Genomic DNA, 18,191 nt, shown 5'->3' on the forward strand with positions numbered 1-18,191 from the left:
CACAACCACGAAGCAGAGAATGTGTATTTATGGACACACATCAGGTCATGTGTGGACCACAACGCACGTCTTATCTAAGGTTATATATTCTCCTGAAACCTCAACCACCTCCCTCCATCACCACCAGAATCCTCATGTCCTCAGTCTATGTTCATTCCATCCAGTGGTCGACCCCAAAGATGCACTCATTAATTTTAACATGCTGTCATTTAAAACATGAATTTTCTCAAATATAAAATATTATTATATATATTCGTATTTTGTGTATATTTAGACATTGGTTAGATTAGATTAGGTGTTTAGGTTCTATTGGCGATTATTTGTATTTGTAGTACGTGGGTGGAATATTTACAGCGTTAAGATTCGAACAAAAGTTGTTAGCGAAGCACTTGTTCCGGAAGTGTTCGGACGTCATCAGTTGTGAGTCGTGTGTAAACCGTTTTGCATTCATAAACAAGGGGTTTGGCGGGTGCATGGAATGGGTTTCGGCCTTTGTTTACGAGGACGGGTTGTATATATAGCCCAAGGTAAGTTTTTTCTCCATTGGAAATTATTTGGGATTAAAATTCACAGGTGAAGCAAAAGTGCAAAAAATAAACTTTTCGAAAAAAGAATCGAGTATGATCAGATTCGAGTCAGTTCTTAATACTTAAGCTCTGACGTCCAAGCTACACCAGACTTGAAAGATGTTCAAGTCAGTTTTAAGTTATTGTGTTAAAACTGACATTCGGTGTTATGGTTCTTTTGGCAATTATTTACACTTGTAGTACGTTTGTGGAGAATTTAGAGGTGCGACTCGAACGCAAAAAAAGATCAAAACGCTCTTCAAGAAAAGATTGAAGGTTCTCTGTTGAGTGACGCCTGTAACAGCCTGCAGCCCTTACTCATATACAAAAGGTCAAATGTTCGTTAATCCGGCTACAAAACCACGTGTTGATGAATGATAAGATGTTGTACGACTCACAACTAAAGCTCGAACTGTTCTCAATTATTGCTTCGCTCTCTAAATGCTTCATCCACGTACTCCAACACAAATAATGCCCATTAGAACCTAACCGACTAACCTCTACTTAACTTGCATAAAATGTTAATATTTAACAATATTAAATAAAAATTGAGAAAATATCGTGTTTGAAGACACGATATGTTAGAAATTTCTGACTGTGTCAAGGTCGTCTTCTATATGGACGAATAACCTTTGTGACCGGTTATTGTATCGTGGCTAAAAGGATATAGGAATATCACATTATTGCTTCACACATGGTATATGTATTTTAAGCAAGTCAAGCATTCCAAAACAGAATATATATATATCTGCAAGTCCTTAAAAGAAAACGGTGATCAATCACTGGAAGAGAAAATGGAATTGTTGTCCTTCCAGCATGGGTAGTTGGAGGTGGACAGTGTGGGTGGTTATGGCGGCGTGTTGTGGTGCGACTCTCGGCGTGTGGGTGGACGAGGAGCTCAAGCTTCCCCACTTAGAGCACAGGGCTCTCTTGGACCAGGACGGCGCCTACGTAATGCTGTGGACGCCCAGAGAGAAGGATGTCGTATTCCAAGTTCAGGTTAGTCTCGCCATTGTTGTGTTGACGTGTCCGCTAGTTGGTCGGTTAGTTTAGGTTAGGTTTTCAAATCCGTCGGCGAGCAGCTCGTATACGATGTGGTATTTATCCCTTTACTTTATTCCTATCATTAATAAGAGTACCTGGAAACAATTTTCCTTGATAAGGACATGGTCTTCCACTTTGTTAAAGTCTTCCCCGTTAACGAGTGTTATAAACTAACAGCTAGTAAAGCTACTTGAAATTAAATTAACATTTAGATGTTCTGGAATATTAGCCAGATTTTTTCGTGAATTATACTAAAATATATTATGGGGAATTGTAATCGACTGATGAACGCACGTATTGGTAAGTTTTTTAATTAATTGCCAAGTCCGTCAGTGATGACACAGGACGCTGGCTAGAGCTTCCAAACTCCTCTAAATATTTTCCTAGTCTTGATGTTCTTTTAAAGGCTTGATCTATACATAGAATTAAAGTTTGTAAAATTTGGGGAAAATAAACGGTTGACGAATGTGTTGGTAGAGATTGAACCTAAGCTTTAATGTTTAATACGCATAGTTATTGAAAACAGCACTGGGCCGAGGGTTGAACTGTCTAGTTTTAGAGCTGAACTTTTATCATTAAAGCTTATTCAGGCTTACATAAGTATATAAATGTGCCTATCTGTATAACGATGAATATAATGTATTAATGAATAGCTCATACAATTGTATTTAGGAACGGTTATGCACTAGTAACACTAACAAGAGCAGTTAAGTAATTTATTATTCGTATGTATCCCCCCATGACGTTCTCTGTGGCGACGCTGGAGGCGGCGACGCTGGAGGTGGCGACGCTGGAGGTGGCGACGCCTGGGTACGTTGGCTTGGGGTTCTCTCCCAGCGGTTCCAACCACTTGGGCAGGACGGTAGAGCGACGGTCTCCCTTCATGCAGGTCGGCGTTCAATCCCCGACCGTCCAAGTGCACCATTCCTTCCCCCCCCCCCCCCCCCCCGTCCCATCCCAAATCCTTATCCTGACCCCTTCCCAGTGCTATATAGTCGTAATGGCTTGGCGCTTCTCTCCATAGTTTCCTTCCCTTCACCCCCAGCGGAGGCATGCAGGGAGCAGACATCATCCTGGGCTGGATGTGTGACAAAGGTCATGTTGTCTTCCTCTACGTGAGTCACCCTGTTGTTGTAGATGGCGCTTTTGGTCGCTGTTAAGGTGGGTACACGCAGCTGTTGTGCAGTCGTCTCGCAACTGAATGCTACTGGTTGGATTCCCAGACAATGAGATGTTACCCCACATTAATACAGTAATATTTAAGTACCTGGGACTTGGTTGACTGTTGTGGGTATCATCCTGGTGAAATAAATGATCTGCTTATGAGACCTCAGTAAGGCTAACGGCTTTTCTGTCTCAGACGACGAGAATTAAATTTGCTTTTTTTTGGTAGGGAAAGTTTGTATGGGTAAATGGTAATAAATGAAGGAATTGTTTTTCCCAATGATTATCCTATTTTGAACTTCTCTTTAACCTACAGATCCTCTGTCATAATCCCTATTCAAAATCAAAATGTTTATGCAGGTAAAAGTACATACATTTGAAGATGAGTTACAAACGTAACGTTTGAATTATAGACAGAGGTAGTACATACAATACCTAAAGCCAGTGATACGCACGGCGTTTCTTGCAAGGTGTGGGGAAAAACGCTTTTACTTTAATCTCATTTAGTATCAAGCTTTAGTCTGTGTAGAAAAAGGGGGCAAAAAAGGGGGGGGGGGCCTGACATGACTATTTATATATATACAAGGTACATTGGGATTGTGAGGATACATAGCATAGTAATTGCATTCTTGTAAAGCCACTAATACGCACAGCATTTCGGACAGGTCCTTAATCTACGAAAATTTTAAGTAGGTAAATAGTTGCAAAATTTATAAAGTTACATAGCAAGAAAAAATAAGAGAAAAATGTAGGTATAGTAAAGCACATGGGTAGCTGAGATTGATTACAATGACAGCTTCAGTGGTAGTTTAACTAAAATTAGTAGGGACAATACAGCATATGGCTAGCACATAAGACAGCAATGAACACAATGATAAAGTTGTTTGGATTAAGTATATAAAGATTGGGAGATTGGGTAACACTAGATACAGAACAAATTTAAAGGTCAGTGTAGGAAACTACGAAGATTAGGTACTTTTTGGTTTTGTTTTTAAATGAGGCTAGTTTGTTTGTTTGTCTATTCTGACTGTACTGTTTCTTCTTCAGTTTTCCATATTAGTGTTGCACAAGGCCAGTTTATCATCACTGCCATGACATAATTTTCACACAGGCTTGGACGGTGGGATGGGGAGGGGAGGGAAGAATCAGATGGTGGAAGATATATCCTACATTACCCACACTGGGAAAGGTAGTCTAACAAAGTTGCTAAAACATGAAATGGATTCCAAAGAAATGTTGAATCAACGTTCAATAAGTTACCAGAGTACGTTTTACCCACAATAGAGCAGTAGTTAAGGAATACGACAAAGATCTTGAAGGAGGCTGTTCGTCATAACCTTCTGTATCTCCTCTTACTGATTATCCGAGGACCAGCACATTCTCCACCGCACCATAAGGTGCTCATCGTCTGGTGGATGCAGACCTGTAAACATTTCTCATTACACAGTTGTGCCAAGCATGAGCCTTGTTCTGTACTACTTCCGTAGTCGCTGACGAGTATGTCACCTATGCTGGGTCCTTGGTTTAGCTTAGTTTGCCCCTACGGATTTCGCCATTTTTTCTCATTTCAAAGAAAATATTTAACTTTGTATGCATAACTATTGTATAATTAACTCTTAAATAAATAGATTAGTTTTATTATGGGGGAGAGGAAGAGATACTGGACCTAATTAGGTAATGTAAATGTCCCACTATCAGAGGGTGTTCATGGGGGCGTTAATTGTGAATCCTACCAAACAGTTTCTTCATAGAGAAAGTAACTGGTATCCTGTCTTAGGAAACTCTCAGGAAACTCATGTGCTTGGAGGATACCGGAACTATACAGTCCTGAGGTTCTCCAGGCCCTGGGATACCAAAGCGACTTTCAGATCACTTCTCAGCACATTAAACCCACAGACAGTAGGTTGATATATTCTCTGGATAAATTTAGACTAGTTTGTAGCCAAGTTAGCAAATTTAAGCATCATTATAAATCGAACGTTTCTCATCTATATGTATGTACTTTTCCCTGAATAATGTTAGAGCTAGTACCTACAGTACCGTAATCAAATACACCAATGTTTATCACTGATCCAGATAGTCTAGACTTAAATCGCTGGTAACAATAGGAAAATTGAATTATATTGTCTTCTGATCATTGTGTAAAGTTTAATGTAAATATTTGTTGGCTCATCCCAGATTGTAGGATGATACGAACATAGGCCAAAGCATGAAGTGTACCACTGGGCTGAATGTTCGGGTGAACATGGTCAATGGCCCTAATCATGAAAAGATTGCAAAACGTAAGTATTTTTACAAAGTTTTTTTTCAATTTGTTGGTAAGGTGCTGCATAGCCTTAAAGTTGAAATTTGGATTTACATTCAAAGAATTTGTGGCAAGAGATTAAGAAAGTTCCCACATTATACCTTAACGCATGCAAATTTAATTTTGTAAAGTGAAAGCCAATTGTTTATTTGAAATCTTAAGTCAAACTTATCAGTCAGTCTTTAGATGTTATTGTTAAAGAATTCTTTGCACTTAGTGCAGTAATTTCCAGCATGACTTAAATCTTTTTCAGGATAAAGTATGTAAAGTTTTAATTAAAAGATTTATTAAAAAAATTACATAGTACAGTATTTATAATACATCTTTTATTTCAGATTGTTGTAAACTGATGTTCCTAGATGCAATCACTGAAGATCCCAGAGACCACGACAACTCCAAAGGACCATCACCTGTAAAAGAAAAATAAACATTAAACAGGGACACTACTTTTATTAACCCCAATGCCTTAAAAGAAGCTCCAAAAACCCTAACAGCCTATCTTTTAAGATAGGCTCAACAAGGCCTATCCCTTCCTCATATTGTGGTTCAGAGCTTGTTCCCCGAATGAGTGCAGTACATCCACCACTTTAGTGCCCTCAACACTATGTACATGTGCTTTATAGTAAGCCATGTACATAGCATTGGAGGGCACTAAAGTGTTAGATGCATCCACTCATTCGGCAAACAAGCCCTGTGAGAATTAACAATGAAGCCATTGTTAACGGTCCCTAAACCTATGCACTTCTAGTCCATCCAATAGACGGGTAGTAGAGCAGAGCTCTGAAAAAGCCAGGCCAGGGAAATCTGCAGGACTGCCTGGTCCCCTTCTATGAAATGGGGTAGGATCAGTACAAACTGCATCAATCCCTGCAGGATGTAACAGTAGGACATGGTTACACATCTATAAATGGACTAGATAAGAATGAATTTACGTTAATTTATATAGCTAAAAACTTTAAAAATACTCACCAGCTTAGTAGACTATTTTGCAGATTAGAACACGCCAATCACTGCCTTGATGCCGTTGTAACACATTACCACCTGAAAAATTTTAAATTTACGTAAATCCTCCATAAAAATTTAACTTATGTACGTTAATTTCAGTGGATAAACATCCTTTAAGGAAAGTTTACAATAGTTCAACCTTTCATATTCTGGTAACAGTAAAAATCTTACTTTAATAAGCAAAATAAAATACTTTATAGTTTTTACTAGTACACTTAAGGTGAGAAACATCGTAATTCACAATTTCTAATACGTGATTGGTCTAAATAGCCGTTTACATTAATATCTAAATTTAAGGATCTGATAGCTTTACCAGTGTTCGCTGGAAAGTATCTCACGTTCCTCACCTGATTCCGTAACTGAAGCTGGTCACCACATTCCAACTGAAGGACCAATGTTCTGCACTTTCCATTTCATATTCTGAAAGACGATAAATTATTTAAACATTCACGTAAAACATGAGTACTCAATATTTTTACTTTGAGCAAGGGAATTACTGTACTGACAGAGCCAAAAGACACAGATTTTAGTTTTTATTTACGAATAATCCTTAAACTTAAAACATTCAAAGAAATTAATTTCTACACTATTAAGAGCCAAGTAATTTGCAGATGTTTGAAAATTAAGCAAGCCAACTATATTTAAATATTAATATTGACTATGCATTGCCCCTCAATTTTAGTTGATGCTGTTTAAGAGCAAAGTGCTATTAAAATTAATTAAACTATTCTAAGTAAAATTCCTCCAAGGACTCAACTTTAGGATAAAATATTATCTAGATTAGGCCTACAAAAATAATTTCACTTCCAGCCCACTTCAAAATTGTGTTATATTTTTTTCCTACATATTTAGAAAGATTGTAGCTATAAATCTATACCAATAAACTTTTATAATTCTGACGTACACAACCATGGTACTTACTTAAATCACTAACATTCACGATGATTAGTCCGTAAACCATTTTCCTCCACAATTGTGAAGTTCTATTGTTGTCACGACCTTCCACAACCTATCATGGGAACAGTAAATATTGTTAATAAACGTACATGCATAATAACAAACTTTAACAGTTCATTTTAAAACTAATTAAAGTAACAAGTTAACCCCTTCCCATCTTACATTTTTCAATATATTTTACCACAAAGCCCTTGGCATTTAAAGTTCACATTTAAGGAACATTCTAAAAGAAAAAATCCAATACAACTTTAGTAGTTACGAACCTTATTTCCCCAACTTATGCTGGATAAACTTTAATTACTCTACAGTCATTCCCCCAGGCTGACGTTTAACAACTTCCCATAAACCCCAATCATCGGCACTAAACTTACCGTAAACTTAACTCCCACGACATCATTTAAGCACCTAGTTAAGCAATCCAAGACGCCCGTCTCGAGTTTCGCCAGCGCTTTGTCCTGGGTTCCTATCCTGGCCGGGGAGGATTTACTGGGCGCAAATCCTTAACTGTAGCGTCAGTTCACCCAACAGCAAGAGGTTTACCTGGTTAAACCATTTCGCGGTCGTATTCTAGGGAATATAACGATTAAGGATTTAAACGTTATGCACGCTGGATGAAATCGTTTGTTACTATATAGCATGGCGACCAAAACCGAGCTGCACCATATAAATGGGCCTTAAAAGAAAGATATAGCCGAAGAATAATAACAGGCGTTTTATTAGCAATGCTTAGACAAAAAATTCATAGCGTCTTATTTACCCAATTGGGAACATTTATGCTTTGATTTTTTTTTAACTATCAAATCCTAGATTCCTTTCACAATCTCCAACACCATCTACCTCTTATTACCTAGCCTCAGAAGCTTACATTTGTCAGCATTAAACAGCATCTGGCAATCTTTACCCACCACTTCAAAACCCTATTTAGATCGTTAAGTTACAGCAAGTTTATTTCCTTCCCAATTTTTTATTGGCCAATTCCTCAATTATTGCTGCTCAAACCAGATTCTTTACTTTATATTTTGAATAACCGAGGTACCAAGACAGCTTTGAGGCATTAACAACACGTTTCCCGTAAATTAACTCCATTATACTAACCATTTCCTTTGGTATAGCCAGACCCTAATCGCTTAATTCAGCACTCTTAATAACGTCACCCTCTTAACTTTCATATTTCATGTGGCACTACCAAAAGCTTTACTAAAGTCAAGGTACACATCAAACCTTATCAATTGTCATAACTATGCAAGTTTGTTTAGCCATTAACAGCCAATAGTAAAACCATGATATTCATGTACGAAGCTATTTTCCAGTATGAAGACGAATGATATTTGCAATTTTAGTTTCAAGTAACTTTCCCACAAATACCCTCCTAAATACAAAACTAACAGACTCAATTCTTACCTGCTGGTCGACCACGTAGAAGGACAGGTCCAACGCTGACTATTTAGCTGCTACTAAACACACTGTCCGCAACCTGCCCCAAATCACCTATGTTGTCCAGAAACATATATAGAAAACCGACTGACCATAACACCCATATATTGATCATCGAGTAACGTGGGTACAGTAGTAGTACTGCTGTCAAAACATAGATGGCGCAAGGACACACGGTAATTCCAATGGACTCGCCTAGTTGTGCTTGGGGGGATTGAGCTTCGACTGTTTAGACCCGCCCCTCAGCTGTCAATCAGCTCGTGTACAGCCTCCCCAACATGAGAACATGAGGGCCATTAGCCCTTTAGTTAGTGGCCTCGACGAGGACAGGAAGCCGGCGGCTTATCAAAAGTCCCCCCCCCCCCCATATAAAAACATAAGATCTAAGGTAACTGCAAAAGGCAGTTCAATACGAGGTAGCTACTATTTACCGTGATGATTTGTTCAGGTGGATTTTAATATTTAAGAGAATTTTGGCATTTACGGCTTCGGTACTTGTGGGTGGTAGTGGACCCCATACCATGCAGTGGGTGGTAGTGAGCCCCTTACCCATCCAGTGGGCGGTAGTGAACCCCGTATCCATCTAACAGGTGGTAGTGGACCCAATACCCTTCCAATAGGTGGTAGGGATTACAAACCACATAAACATCGTGTGACTTGTTGTGGATCCTATACCCATCCTGTTTAGAGTAGTGTACCCGATAAATATTCCAACGTCACGTCGTTTTCTGTTAACATTTCTAAAATCCATTCTCTTTTCGTTTTTCAAAGCTTACACTATTGTACATAATGTTTGGCGAACGAACCATTAATAATAATAATAATAATATTATTTTATTTAGGAAAAATATTATATGTAATAATTTATGAGTGCTTATTATAATCTACTGAGAAGCAGCAAGAATTCTCCTAAGTGCTAACCTTTAACTGGATGCACTGGTTTAAATCATTGGTGGAAATATTACTTGACACAGAATGGAGACTTATTATAACTCTTTTTAACTATTTTCAGTAACGAGTAAACTAGTTTAGTAAAGAGAGTATTTATCCATCAACAGCTATTGTCTTCGCTGACGACTTCACAACAGTCTAAATTATTATACCTTAAAATGAAAAAAATCATAAAATAAGGAGCAATAGGTGGTAGCTATGTATACCATAGCTGAATTATATATCTTAATTAATAATTTTCGGAATATTAACTATTATTATTATTAATGTTTTAACTTATGCCTCAAGTCACCGAAGTTTTCTTGATTTTCTCGGACTATTTCTGCCCTCAGGCTGCTGAGAGGCAATCGGAGATGGTAATCAATTCCCTCGTTACGAACAAATGATTTAGGTAAATTTGGAGCACTCTGTGCTCAGTCCCACAAGGTCTTCGTGCTGTACTCTGTGCTCTGTATTCCACAAGGCCGAATTACTGACCGTTCCCAGGGTGCACGAGCTGTATAATAAATAGATTGCTTTGGTAATCATTAATTAATAATTTGTTCATATATATTACCCAATACCCATCGGCTCTTTTAGGATGGGGTGCAGAGTACATGTCGGGGGTAAAGAGTACATTTGAGGGTACAGAGTACATGTAGTGGTACAGAATATATGTATTGATACAGGGGTACGTATAATTCATTGTGTCGGGAGACAGAAAGCCAGAGTGTATTCATATACCTTAGGCTTAAATCGAGGTCCCCCCACCAAGGCTGAATTACTGACCCCGCCTAGAATGCAACCCTACAACAAGCTGACTAACTCGTGAGTTCCTACTCACTGCTAGGTGAACAGTTCATTATGTGAAAGGAAATATGCCCAACCATTTCTGTCTCGCCCTGGATTCGAACCCGGAATTCTCGACTGTGCGTCGTGAACGAACCCGACTGTACTACTGGGATCCTAGCACAGCACAGGATGCACGTGGTGGCACATAGTAAATATGGGAGTAAAGAGTACATATGCGGGTGCAGAGTACATGTGGGGGGCAAAGAGTAAATTCCGGATGCTCGTGGTGGTACAGAGTGCATGTGCTGGTAGTATTAATCGCAATACCCATTCTGTGAATGTTATGGTCCCTATTCTCATCTCGTGAGGGGGGGTTGTAGATCCCATACCCATCCTGTGAACGGTATTGGTCCCCATACCAATCCTGTGGGTGATAGTGTAGTATACCCTAGTATATACGTTTTCTATAATACTTAATGTACGATTCATTTTCTTTAATTTGAATAGAGCATAATCTATTGTATATTTTATAATTTGGCGCCAATTGAAATATATATAGATAATAATTCATAGAATATTTATTTTAATTTACTGAGAACTACCAAGATTTCTCAAAACTAAACTGCGAGCCTTCAATATGATGTACCTGTTCCAGGATATTCGAATAGGATGGAAAATACTACTAATAACTAATAACTATATCTAATAACTGTAAATTTACCACAGAGAAACTGTGAACATTGGCAGCATAAGAACTATGAGCATAATGTGAGATAAGTACTATAGTATCCCAAGAACAGGTTGCAACAACAGTCCATTATGTAAGGTACAGTAGCCGCCAGCTTTCGGCATAAAATGAAACTATCAAGACTGGCATACCTGTGAGTTACAGCAAACGCCATCTTTCGGCATAAAATTAAACTATCAACAACAGGCCCTCATATAAGTGACAGCAAACGCCATCTTTCGGTTTAAAACTAAACTATCAACACTGGCACACCTGTGAGTTACAGCAAGCGCCATCTTTCGGGATAAAATTACACTATCAACAACAGGCCATCATGTTTCACTCACCTGTTGTTGATAGTTTAATTTTATGCCGAAAGATGGCGTTTGCAGTACCTTAAATGATTGCCTGCTGTTAATAGTGTTATTTTATCCCGAAAGATGGCGATACCCGTTGTTAATAGTGTAATTTTATCCCGAAAGATGGCGTTTGATGTACCTTACAAGTTGGCCAATCGTTCATAGTGTAATTTTTAAGCCGAAAGATTTGCGTTTGCTGTATTCACCTAGTTGTATCCACCTAGTTGTGCTTGCGGGGATTGCATGAGCTCTGTTCTTTCGGCTCGCCTCTCAACTGTTAATGTAATCAACTGTCACTACTATTTTTTTTCGCGCGCACACACACACATACACACACACACCAGGAAGTAGCCCGTAGCTACTTACCAATTTACTGCTAGGTAATAGGTGCATCAGGTGAAGGAAACTCTGCCCAATTGTTTTTCTGGCGGTGCCGGGGGATCGAACCCTGGTCTCTAGGTCTACGAGTCTAGAGCACTGTCAACTCGGCCATCCCTATTACATATATCTTACATGTTAGCGCCATTATATATATATATATATATATATATATATATATATATATATATATATATATATATATATATATATATATATATATATAAAGCGTCTACAGTGCATCAAACATGTCTACAGTGCATCAAACACCTGTGAGCTACTCAACATGGCTCTCCTCACAAGCAAACGTAATCCTGGCTAAAAACGTCGAGTCGTGGGATAAGAACCAAACAAAAATACTATAAATTATCCAACGTCCAGTTTATTTGAAATCACAACACATGTCAGACTGGACATGAAGACTCACACAAACAACATTTACAAAAACACCTCTCCATCCGCATGTGTCCCCAGGGCAGACTGAAGAAAGTGGAAGGCTGTGTGTCGAGCCTCCTCAGGTAGTCAGGACAACCGGTGCTATCGCAACAGCAGTAGCCGAAGGCAGCCGCTATATTTTTAAAGATAAATAATGATTACGATATGAATTATTAATGCATCTAGCTAATATGAAAAAAAATCGTCCTTGCTGAAACGTCAACAATTATTATTAATTGTTGACGGAGCTCTGTCGTGGTGGGTGGAGTCGCGGACCACTGAGAGGGTCGGTGCGGGCCGCCTCTACATCCCAAGACTCGACAGAAACAACCGTCGTACCTTCTATCCCACACCTGAGACTAGTTGTGGCACAGTAGCAAGAACTGCATGACTCGCCTCTGACATCTCTCAACCGGAAACAATGTTGTGGTACACTTCGTTAGCCGCTAGCAATAGTCTGCCACTCTTCACTAGCCACAAACAATGTTCCCAGTTGCCGCTCGAGTTGCTTTCGTGGCGTTCATTGTACGAAGCCTTGAGCTGGTCTCGTCCAAGTCACACAACGACGTGTCACTGAAGTGCGTCTTTATGATGCATAAAATCCGTCAAAGTTATGTGCTTTGGAGTTGGTTCCCATGGATGGATTGCGTAATGTAGTGGCGCTCAATTCCACTTCTTACCATTGATACCTGTCACAGCAGCAGTTGATACTGTGCACTGTGAAATTTCAAATTAGTATAAAGTGTTACAGTAGTCAGTTTATACCCCGCGGCTGTTTGCGTGTCGTTTTGTAAACACCATTGCCGCCAGTGACCTGAACTCAAGATAAATGTCCTTCTGTTCTCACACAGCTTGTATGTACATCCTCCTCTGTGGCAATACTGTTGTAACAGCACCTGATGTTACAACATCCTGCATCCTTTAACTGATGAAATATTTAATAATGAGTCGTGTAACTAGGACATAAAGCAAAACATAGAATAACACTTTTTTTTTTAATTTCCTGCCTCAAAAGAAACCCCGCAGCAATGATTGCACCAAATACCTATTCCATAATTACCATTCTCAACAGTCACATAAAAAGAGTATAAACACCGATTTACATAAGTATAAATTAATAATGAGTGATGTAGATACACCAGTTTCATGTGTATCACTGGTGTGTGTGTGTGTGTGGTGATGGTGATGGTGGTGCCGGTGGTGGTGATGCAAGTGTGGAAGTGTTGGTGATGGTGGAGGAGCAGAGTTGTGAGGGGATGGTGGTGAAGGTCGAGCTTGTGCTGACAGTGGTGGTGGTGATTGGCGTAGTGCTGACGTCGCAGTGTTGGCAGTTAAAGTAATTGTTTTGGTCTAGACGAAGAACGTGATTGTCGTTATGGTGGTGGTTTGAACGGAGGTGATTGTCGTGGTACTTGTAACGGAGGTGATTGTCGTGGAACTTGTAACGGAGGTGATTGTCGTGGTGGTTTTAACACAGGTGATTGTCGTGGTGGATTTAACACAGGTGATTGTCGTGGTGGCTTTAACACAGGTGATTGTCGAGGTGGCTTTAACACAGGTGATTGTCGTGGTGGCTTTAACGAAGGTAATTGTCGTGGCGGTGTAGGTGATAATAAGTGTTGACATAATATCCCGACCTTATCAATCACTACCAATTAGCTAACTGCTCATGTTTCCCATGTACTTCCGCTACTCTGTCACCCCACATATTTCCTATATTACACAGAAGCTTCTCCATCATGACACAGCTGCCCTGAGGAACACCTCTCGCAATCCACGAGAACACAGTTGTATTCTATTCTAAGCCTCTCTCAACCTACGACACCAAAAATGTACTCACTGAAACAGAATCTGCATTCTTGCCATATTTACATTCAAAAGAAACACAGGATGTAAACCAAAATCTTCAATTACACACGACATTTACATTAAAAAAACACAAAATGTAAATAAAAATCCACACTTTCCCAATATTTACATTCAGCAAAAACCTCAAACTGTGTGTGTGTGTGTGATTTAGGGGCGAATCCTCCTAAAGGAATGTTCCAGTCGTCTACATCTTTGTCTCAATTCTTTTATTATTAATATTTCACATCCAGACAACTCAGTTCAAAGTTCAATATGAACTTTTACTTTACTGAGATTACAATTGTACGTGAAGGATCCTGAGGGGCAAACACCTTGTGTGTTGTATTTCGTATTTACAATCAAAGAAATAGTTCGTGTTTACTGCGACATTAAGACAAAACATTAACTTAATTTTTAAACTAAAACTCATTTATTTTTGTCCGTTTAAAAAGGAAAAATACCAATGCTAATGGGAGGGGAAATTATATATATATATATATATATATATATATATATATATATATATATATATATATACACACAGTTGTATCTAACCACAACTTTACGACATCGTAAGGACGGGGGGGGGGGGATTGATGTCTTTCTGATTTGGGAGCGATAACACAGGAGTCTTTTTAGTGTGTATTATAACACTGAACCAGTTACTTCGCTGGCACCCACAGTCTGTGATGAGGTGTCTTGTGAACCACAAGTCAACAGACCATCTCAGAAATTATCTTGAGGGTGAGCCACGGCTGGCGACGCCTCCGGGACGAGTCTTGATGAACAAGGACGCTGTGTTGTCATTAAATGTAGAGGGAGTTCCTCTGCTTAAGCCGGAGGGAGTAGGGGTACTGAGGGTGTCTGTTGACGGGCTGCCGGGTGATGTTAGCCATGGCACATCCCATCAGGAACTCCAGGAACCTGCAGGTGGACTCGTAGGTGAACCAGAGCCAGGGCGGCCTTGGCACCACCATCGGGGAGCTGAAGCGGCCATACAGGCCGTACACCAGAGCCAGGGAGAGCAGAGTGCCCAGCGCTGCCGTCACGTACGTCACCAGCATCACCTGCCAGAGAAGGACCAGAGTCAGGGGGCTACAATACGCAGGAGAGCGTCGTCAGCAAGGTAAGTAGTTTCCCCGACACCCAGCATTCAACACTGACAACCAAATACATGTGTACAAGTGCGATGAATACAAGCCACATGTACTTTTATACAGATATTAAACTGCAGATAAATAATTACAGACTTCCACTGGTTAATCAGTGCCAGAGGTATGACTATTAATATATTACACATAGATATATTGGAAATCTATGTGTAATTGTTATTGAACGACTGCTGCTCAATATACCTTAAATCAGAAAAATATTGAAGCCATGAAGTGTGACTGGGGAAGCCAGGGTTCGATCCCATTGTATGGCCCCAATATTTTCTCAAAGATACATCACATTTTAATATTTTTTAAACCATTAAAAGACACGAGCCTTATTTAGATGACACTTCGTTCCCAGGTCTCACCTGCTGCACCTGGGACTTCCTGGAGTCCTTGAAGGTGGTGGGGAGCTTCGAGGCCGCCGCCGTCTGGTTGACGTAAGCGATGTGGTTGAGGATGGAGGTGAGAGTGACGTCTGCGCGGCTCTCGGGCGAGCGCGCCAGCAGCGCTTCGACTTCGGCGTCATCCTTGACGCTTTTCCTGCTGCCCCTGCGAGTGGTGGAGGGCGAGGAGGAGCCCAGGCTACGGAGGTCTCTGTGGCAGGGACCCGGCAGTGCCTGCCAACTGTCATTCCCCTTGCGACTCGAACAAGACGCGGTGCTGCTTCTCCTCCTGCCGCCGGCGTCGCCGCCCAGCTCGTAGGAACGAGTGTGCCGCAGTTTAGTCTTCTCACTGCTGCGATGACTGCTTCTTCTGCTGGAAGTGCTGGCTCGCCTTGGCTTATCTTTAAAGTGTCTTTCATTTGTGTCCTGCTCTGCTACTTTCTTACTCTCGTTGTCTTTATCACAACTTTCAATTGTCTGCGTGTCCTCAGACCATGTCAAACTCTTTTTGCGTTTTGGAACCAAATCCTCACCATTGCTAATTTTTAACTGTTCACTGTCATCATTTTTAACAACAGATTTTATGTCATTCTCGACGTTTTTGAACTCACAAAAACCTCCTTTTCTCGCATCACCGCAGTTTTTGGCCGTCTCCTCTGAAGGAGTTTCTGATTTTAACACAGAATCTATCAGTTTTATAGACGGGACGTTATGAATGATGCCTTTAATTCCCACCTCGCTATTGGCATCGTTAGTGACTGCCACCTCGACCCCATTCACCCAGTCTTCCCTGTCATTCACTTCGGGTTCATTTTTGTCTATATAGGCAATGTCATCACGCTCGTGGCCCAGCGACACATCGTCTGGCACCTCGCTGCCACCCCCGTCCCCACCTCCCACCTCCTCCACTCTGATGACGATGTTGGCCGATTTGTTGTTTTCGTGGACCGATTTTTTCCTCTTGCCTTTCGCTTCCTCCGGTCTGTGGGTCTTGGGGGATTTGGCGCCCCAGGTGCTGTGTTCTACAGAGGGTGAGCCACAGCTGCTGTGCTCTGTAGGTGAGGAGCCAAGACCTGACCCTCTCCTTGGCCGTGTGGGCGACGTCGTCACTGACTCCTGATCCTCGCTCTCCTCGGCGATGTCTGGGGTCTCGTCCTCGAACACTCTCATACCTGCAACGATCAATTCACGCTAGATATCTTTATGATGGTGGTCTGTGCTGCAGCAACCATGGCATGATCTGCAACAAAACCAAGAGTCTGTGTACATTGTCATCCACACTTCCATGGAAATAAACATTCCATTCACCTGGGCTGTAGGAGACTGGTACCGCGGACTGCGGACCCCGGTTCGAAGGTGAGGGGCCGCGGCTGGAGTCTCCTACAGTCCAGGTGGACAGCAGTCTGTGTCATATCATGAACCTCAGCAAGCTTTCTCACCACTTTCGCTGTTAATTCTATGACCGCCAGCTCCTCCATAGTGCTAAACATATGAGTGTTTATATACCTCAATATATCAAACTATTTGACTTACGAACACAATGACACACGGACAACTAGATATGTTTTGATCGAAGTCGAGCACTGAACCTATTTTGATAGATATGCCAGTTATACAACATCTTACAAGGAATATTATACATATTAATTCACAATAGACAACATATTCTTATAAAATAATGTTCTTATAAAGAAATACAGGTGTCTCCTAAACTGTTTGACAATAATGTGGCGTGGCTATTGCAAAAGTTCAGATTTTTTATATATATATATTTTAAAGAATAGCGTATGAGGAGGCTTTTGTGGAAGAGGTAGGGGGTGGAAGAGGTGGTGGGTGGAAGAGGTGGTGGGGGTGGAAAAGGTGAGGGTGGAAGAAGTAGGGGGTGGAAGAGGTAGGGGTGGAAGAGGTAGAGGGTAGAAGAGGTACGGGGTGGAAGAAGTGGGGATGGAAGAGGTTGGGTTGGAAGAGGTGGGGGTGGAAGATGTGAGCGTTTATGGATCATTACAATATTATTCACACAAACACCATCGGCACACCAACACTCAACCCCCCAGAAAAAAGGTTTGTGTCACTTGTGAACAGATTCATAGATGATACAATGTTAAAGGGGTACAAAAGCTAAATATCACCGAGGATGCCAATACGAGAACAGAAACGCTTAAGGCGAATGATATCAAAAGTATACGAGTCACCAAGAATTCTATTGAGGGACAAGTGACCGCGAGGGATGGTCGGAAAGCAAGACACACACTCGTTCTGGAAGTCAGGACATTCAACAAGGATATGCACGACGATAAGAGGGACAACGCAATTTGGACAATAAGGAGCAGGGTGGCGCTCCATTAAGTGACCGTGAGTTAAGCGAGTATGGCCAAGACGCAACCTTGCTAGAGCCGTTTCCCACTGCCGGTGATGGTGGCATGAGGAAGGCCATGGGGACACACAAAGCTTAAGATTATGCAGTTTGTTACCAACCACAAAAGACCAACAACCCTGCCAACGGGTAAGGATGGAGGAATGAATAACAGGGAAAAAGTCGGAAAAAGGAATACCGTTATGGGAAACGGGACAAGAGCGGATAGCCTCTCTAGCGGCAGCATCCGCACGCTCATTTAAAGAAACACCAATATGGCTGGGAACCCAGCAAAACTCTACAGATTTAAATTTACTAGAGATAAGAAACAGCCAATGTTGAATCTCGACGATT

General features: G+C 40.8%; 1 protein-coding gene and 2 long non-coding RNA genes across 8 annotated transcripts in view; 1 reads left to right on the forward strand and 2 right to left on the reverse strand.

Annotated features, from left to right (window-relative positions):
• The first annotated feature begins 1,342 nt into the window (after positions 1–1,342).
• Positions 1,343–5,462, forward strand: LOC123746759 (uncharacterized). Its single transcript, XR_006771555.2, has 3 exons — positions 1,343–2,725; positions 4,953–5,056; positions 5,415–5,462. It is a non-coding gene; the product is annotated as an uncharacterized lncRNA (long non-coding RNA).
• Positions 5,349–8,559, reverse strand: LOC123746758 (uncharacterized). Of its 2 annotated transcripts, none has more exons than XR_006771554.2 (6): positions 8,443–8,559; positions 7,413–7,608; positions 7,019–7,093; positions 6,432–6,504; positions 6,049–6,120; positions 5,349–5,489 (listed from the first exon to the last, which is right to left on the reverse strand). It is a non-coding gene; the product is annotated as an uncharacterized lncRNA (long non-coding RNA). The 2 variants fall into 2 exon arrangements; XR_006771553.2 differs by having other exon boundaries at positions 7,006–7,093.
• A 3,462-nt stretch (positions 8,560–12,021) lies between these two features.
• Positions 12,022–18,191, reverse strand: part of LOC123746900 (uncharacterized) — a 106,705-nt gene continuing 100,535 nt past the window's right edge. For all 5 annotated transcript variants that reach the window (XM_069319658.1, XM_069319659.1, XM_045728757.2 and 2 more), the window contains 2 exons: positions 15,467–16,656; positions 12,022–15,011 (listed from right to left, as the gene is read on the reverse strand). In XM_069319658.1, the coding sequence (XP_069175759.1) occupies positions 14,751–15,011; positions 15,467–16,656 (1,451 nt within the window). In that variant the 3' untranslated portion in view covers positions 12,022–14,750. The remainder of the gene's footprint in view (positions 15,012–15,466; positions 16,657–18,191) is intronic.

Source organism: Procambarus clarkii, chromosome 93, assembly GCF_040958095.1.
Source record: "Procambarus clarkii isolate CNS0578487 chromosome 93, FALCON_Pclarkii_2.0, whole genome shotgun sequence".
In the NCBI taxonomy this organism is placed as follows: domain Eukaryota; kingdom Metazoa; phylum Arthropoda; class Malacostraca; order Decapoda; family Cambaridae; genus Procambarus; species Procambarus clarkii.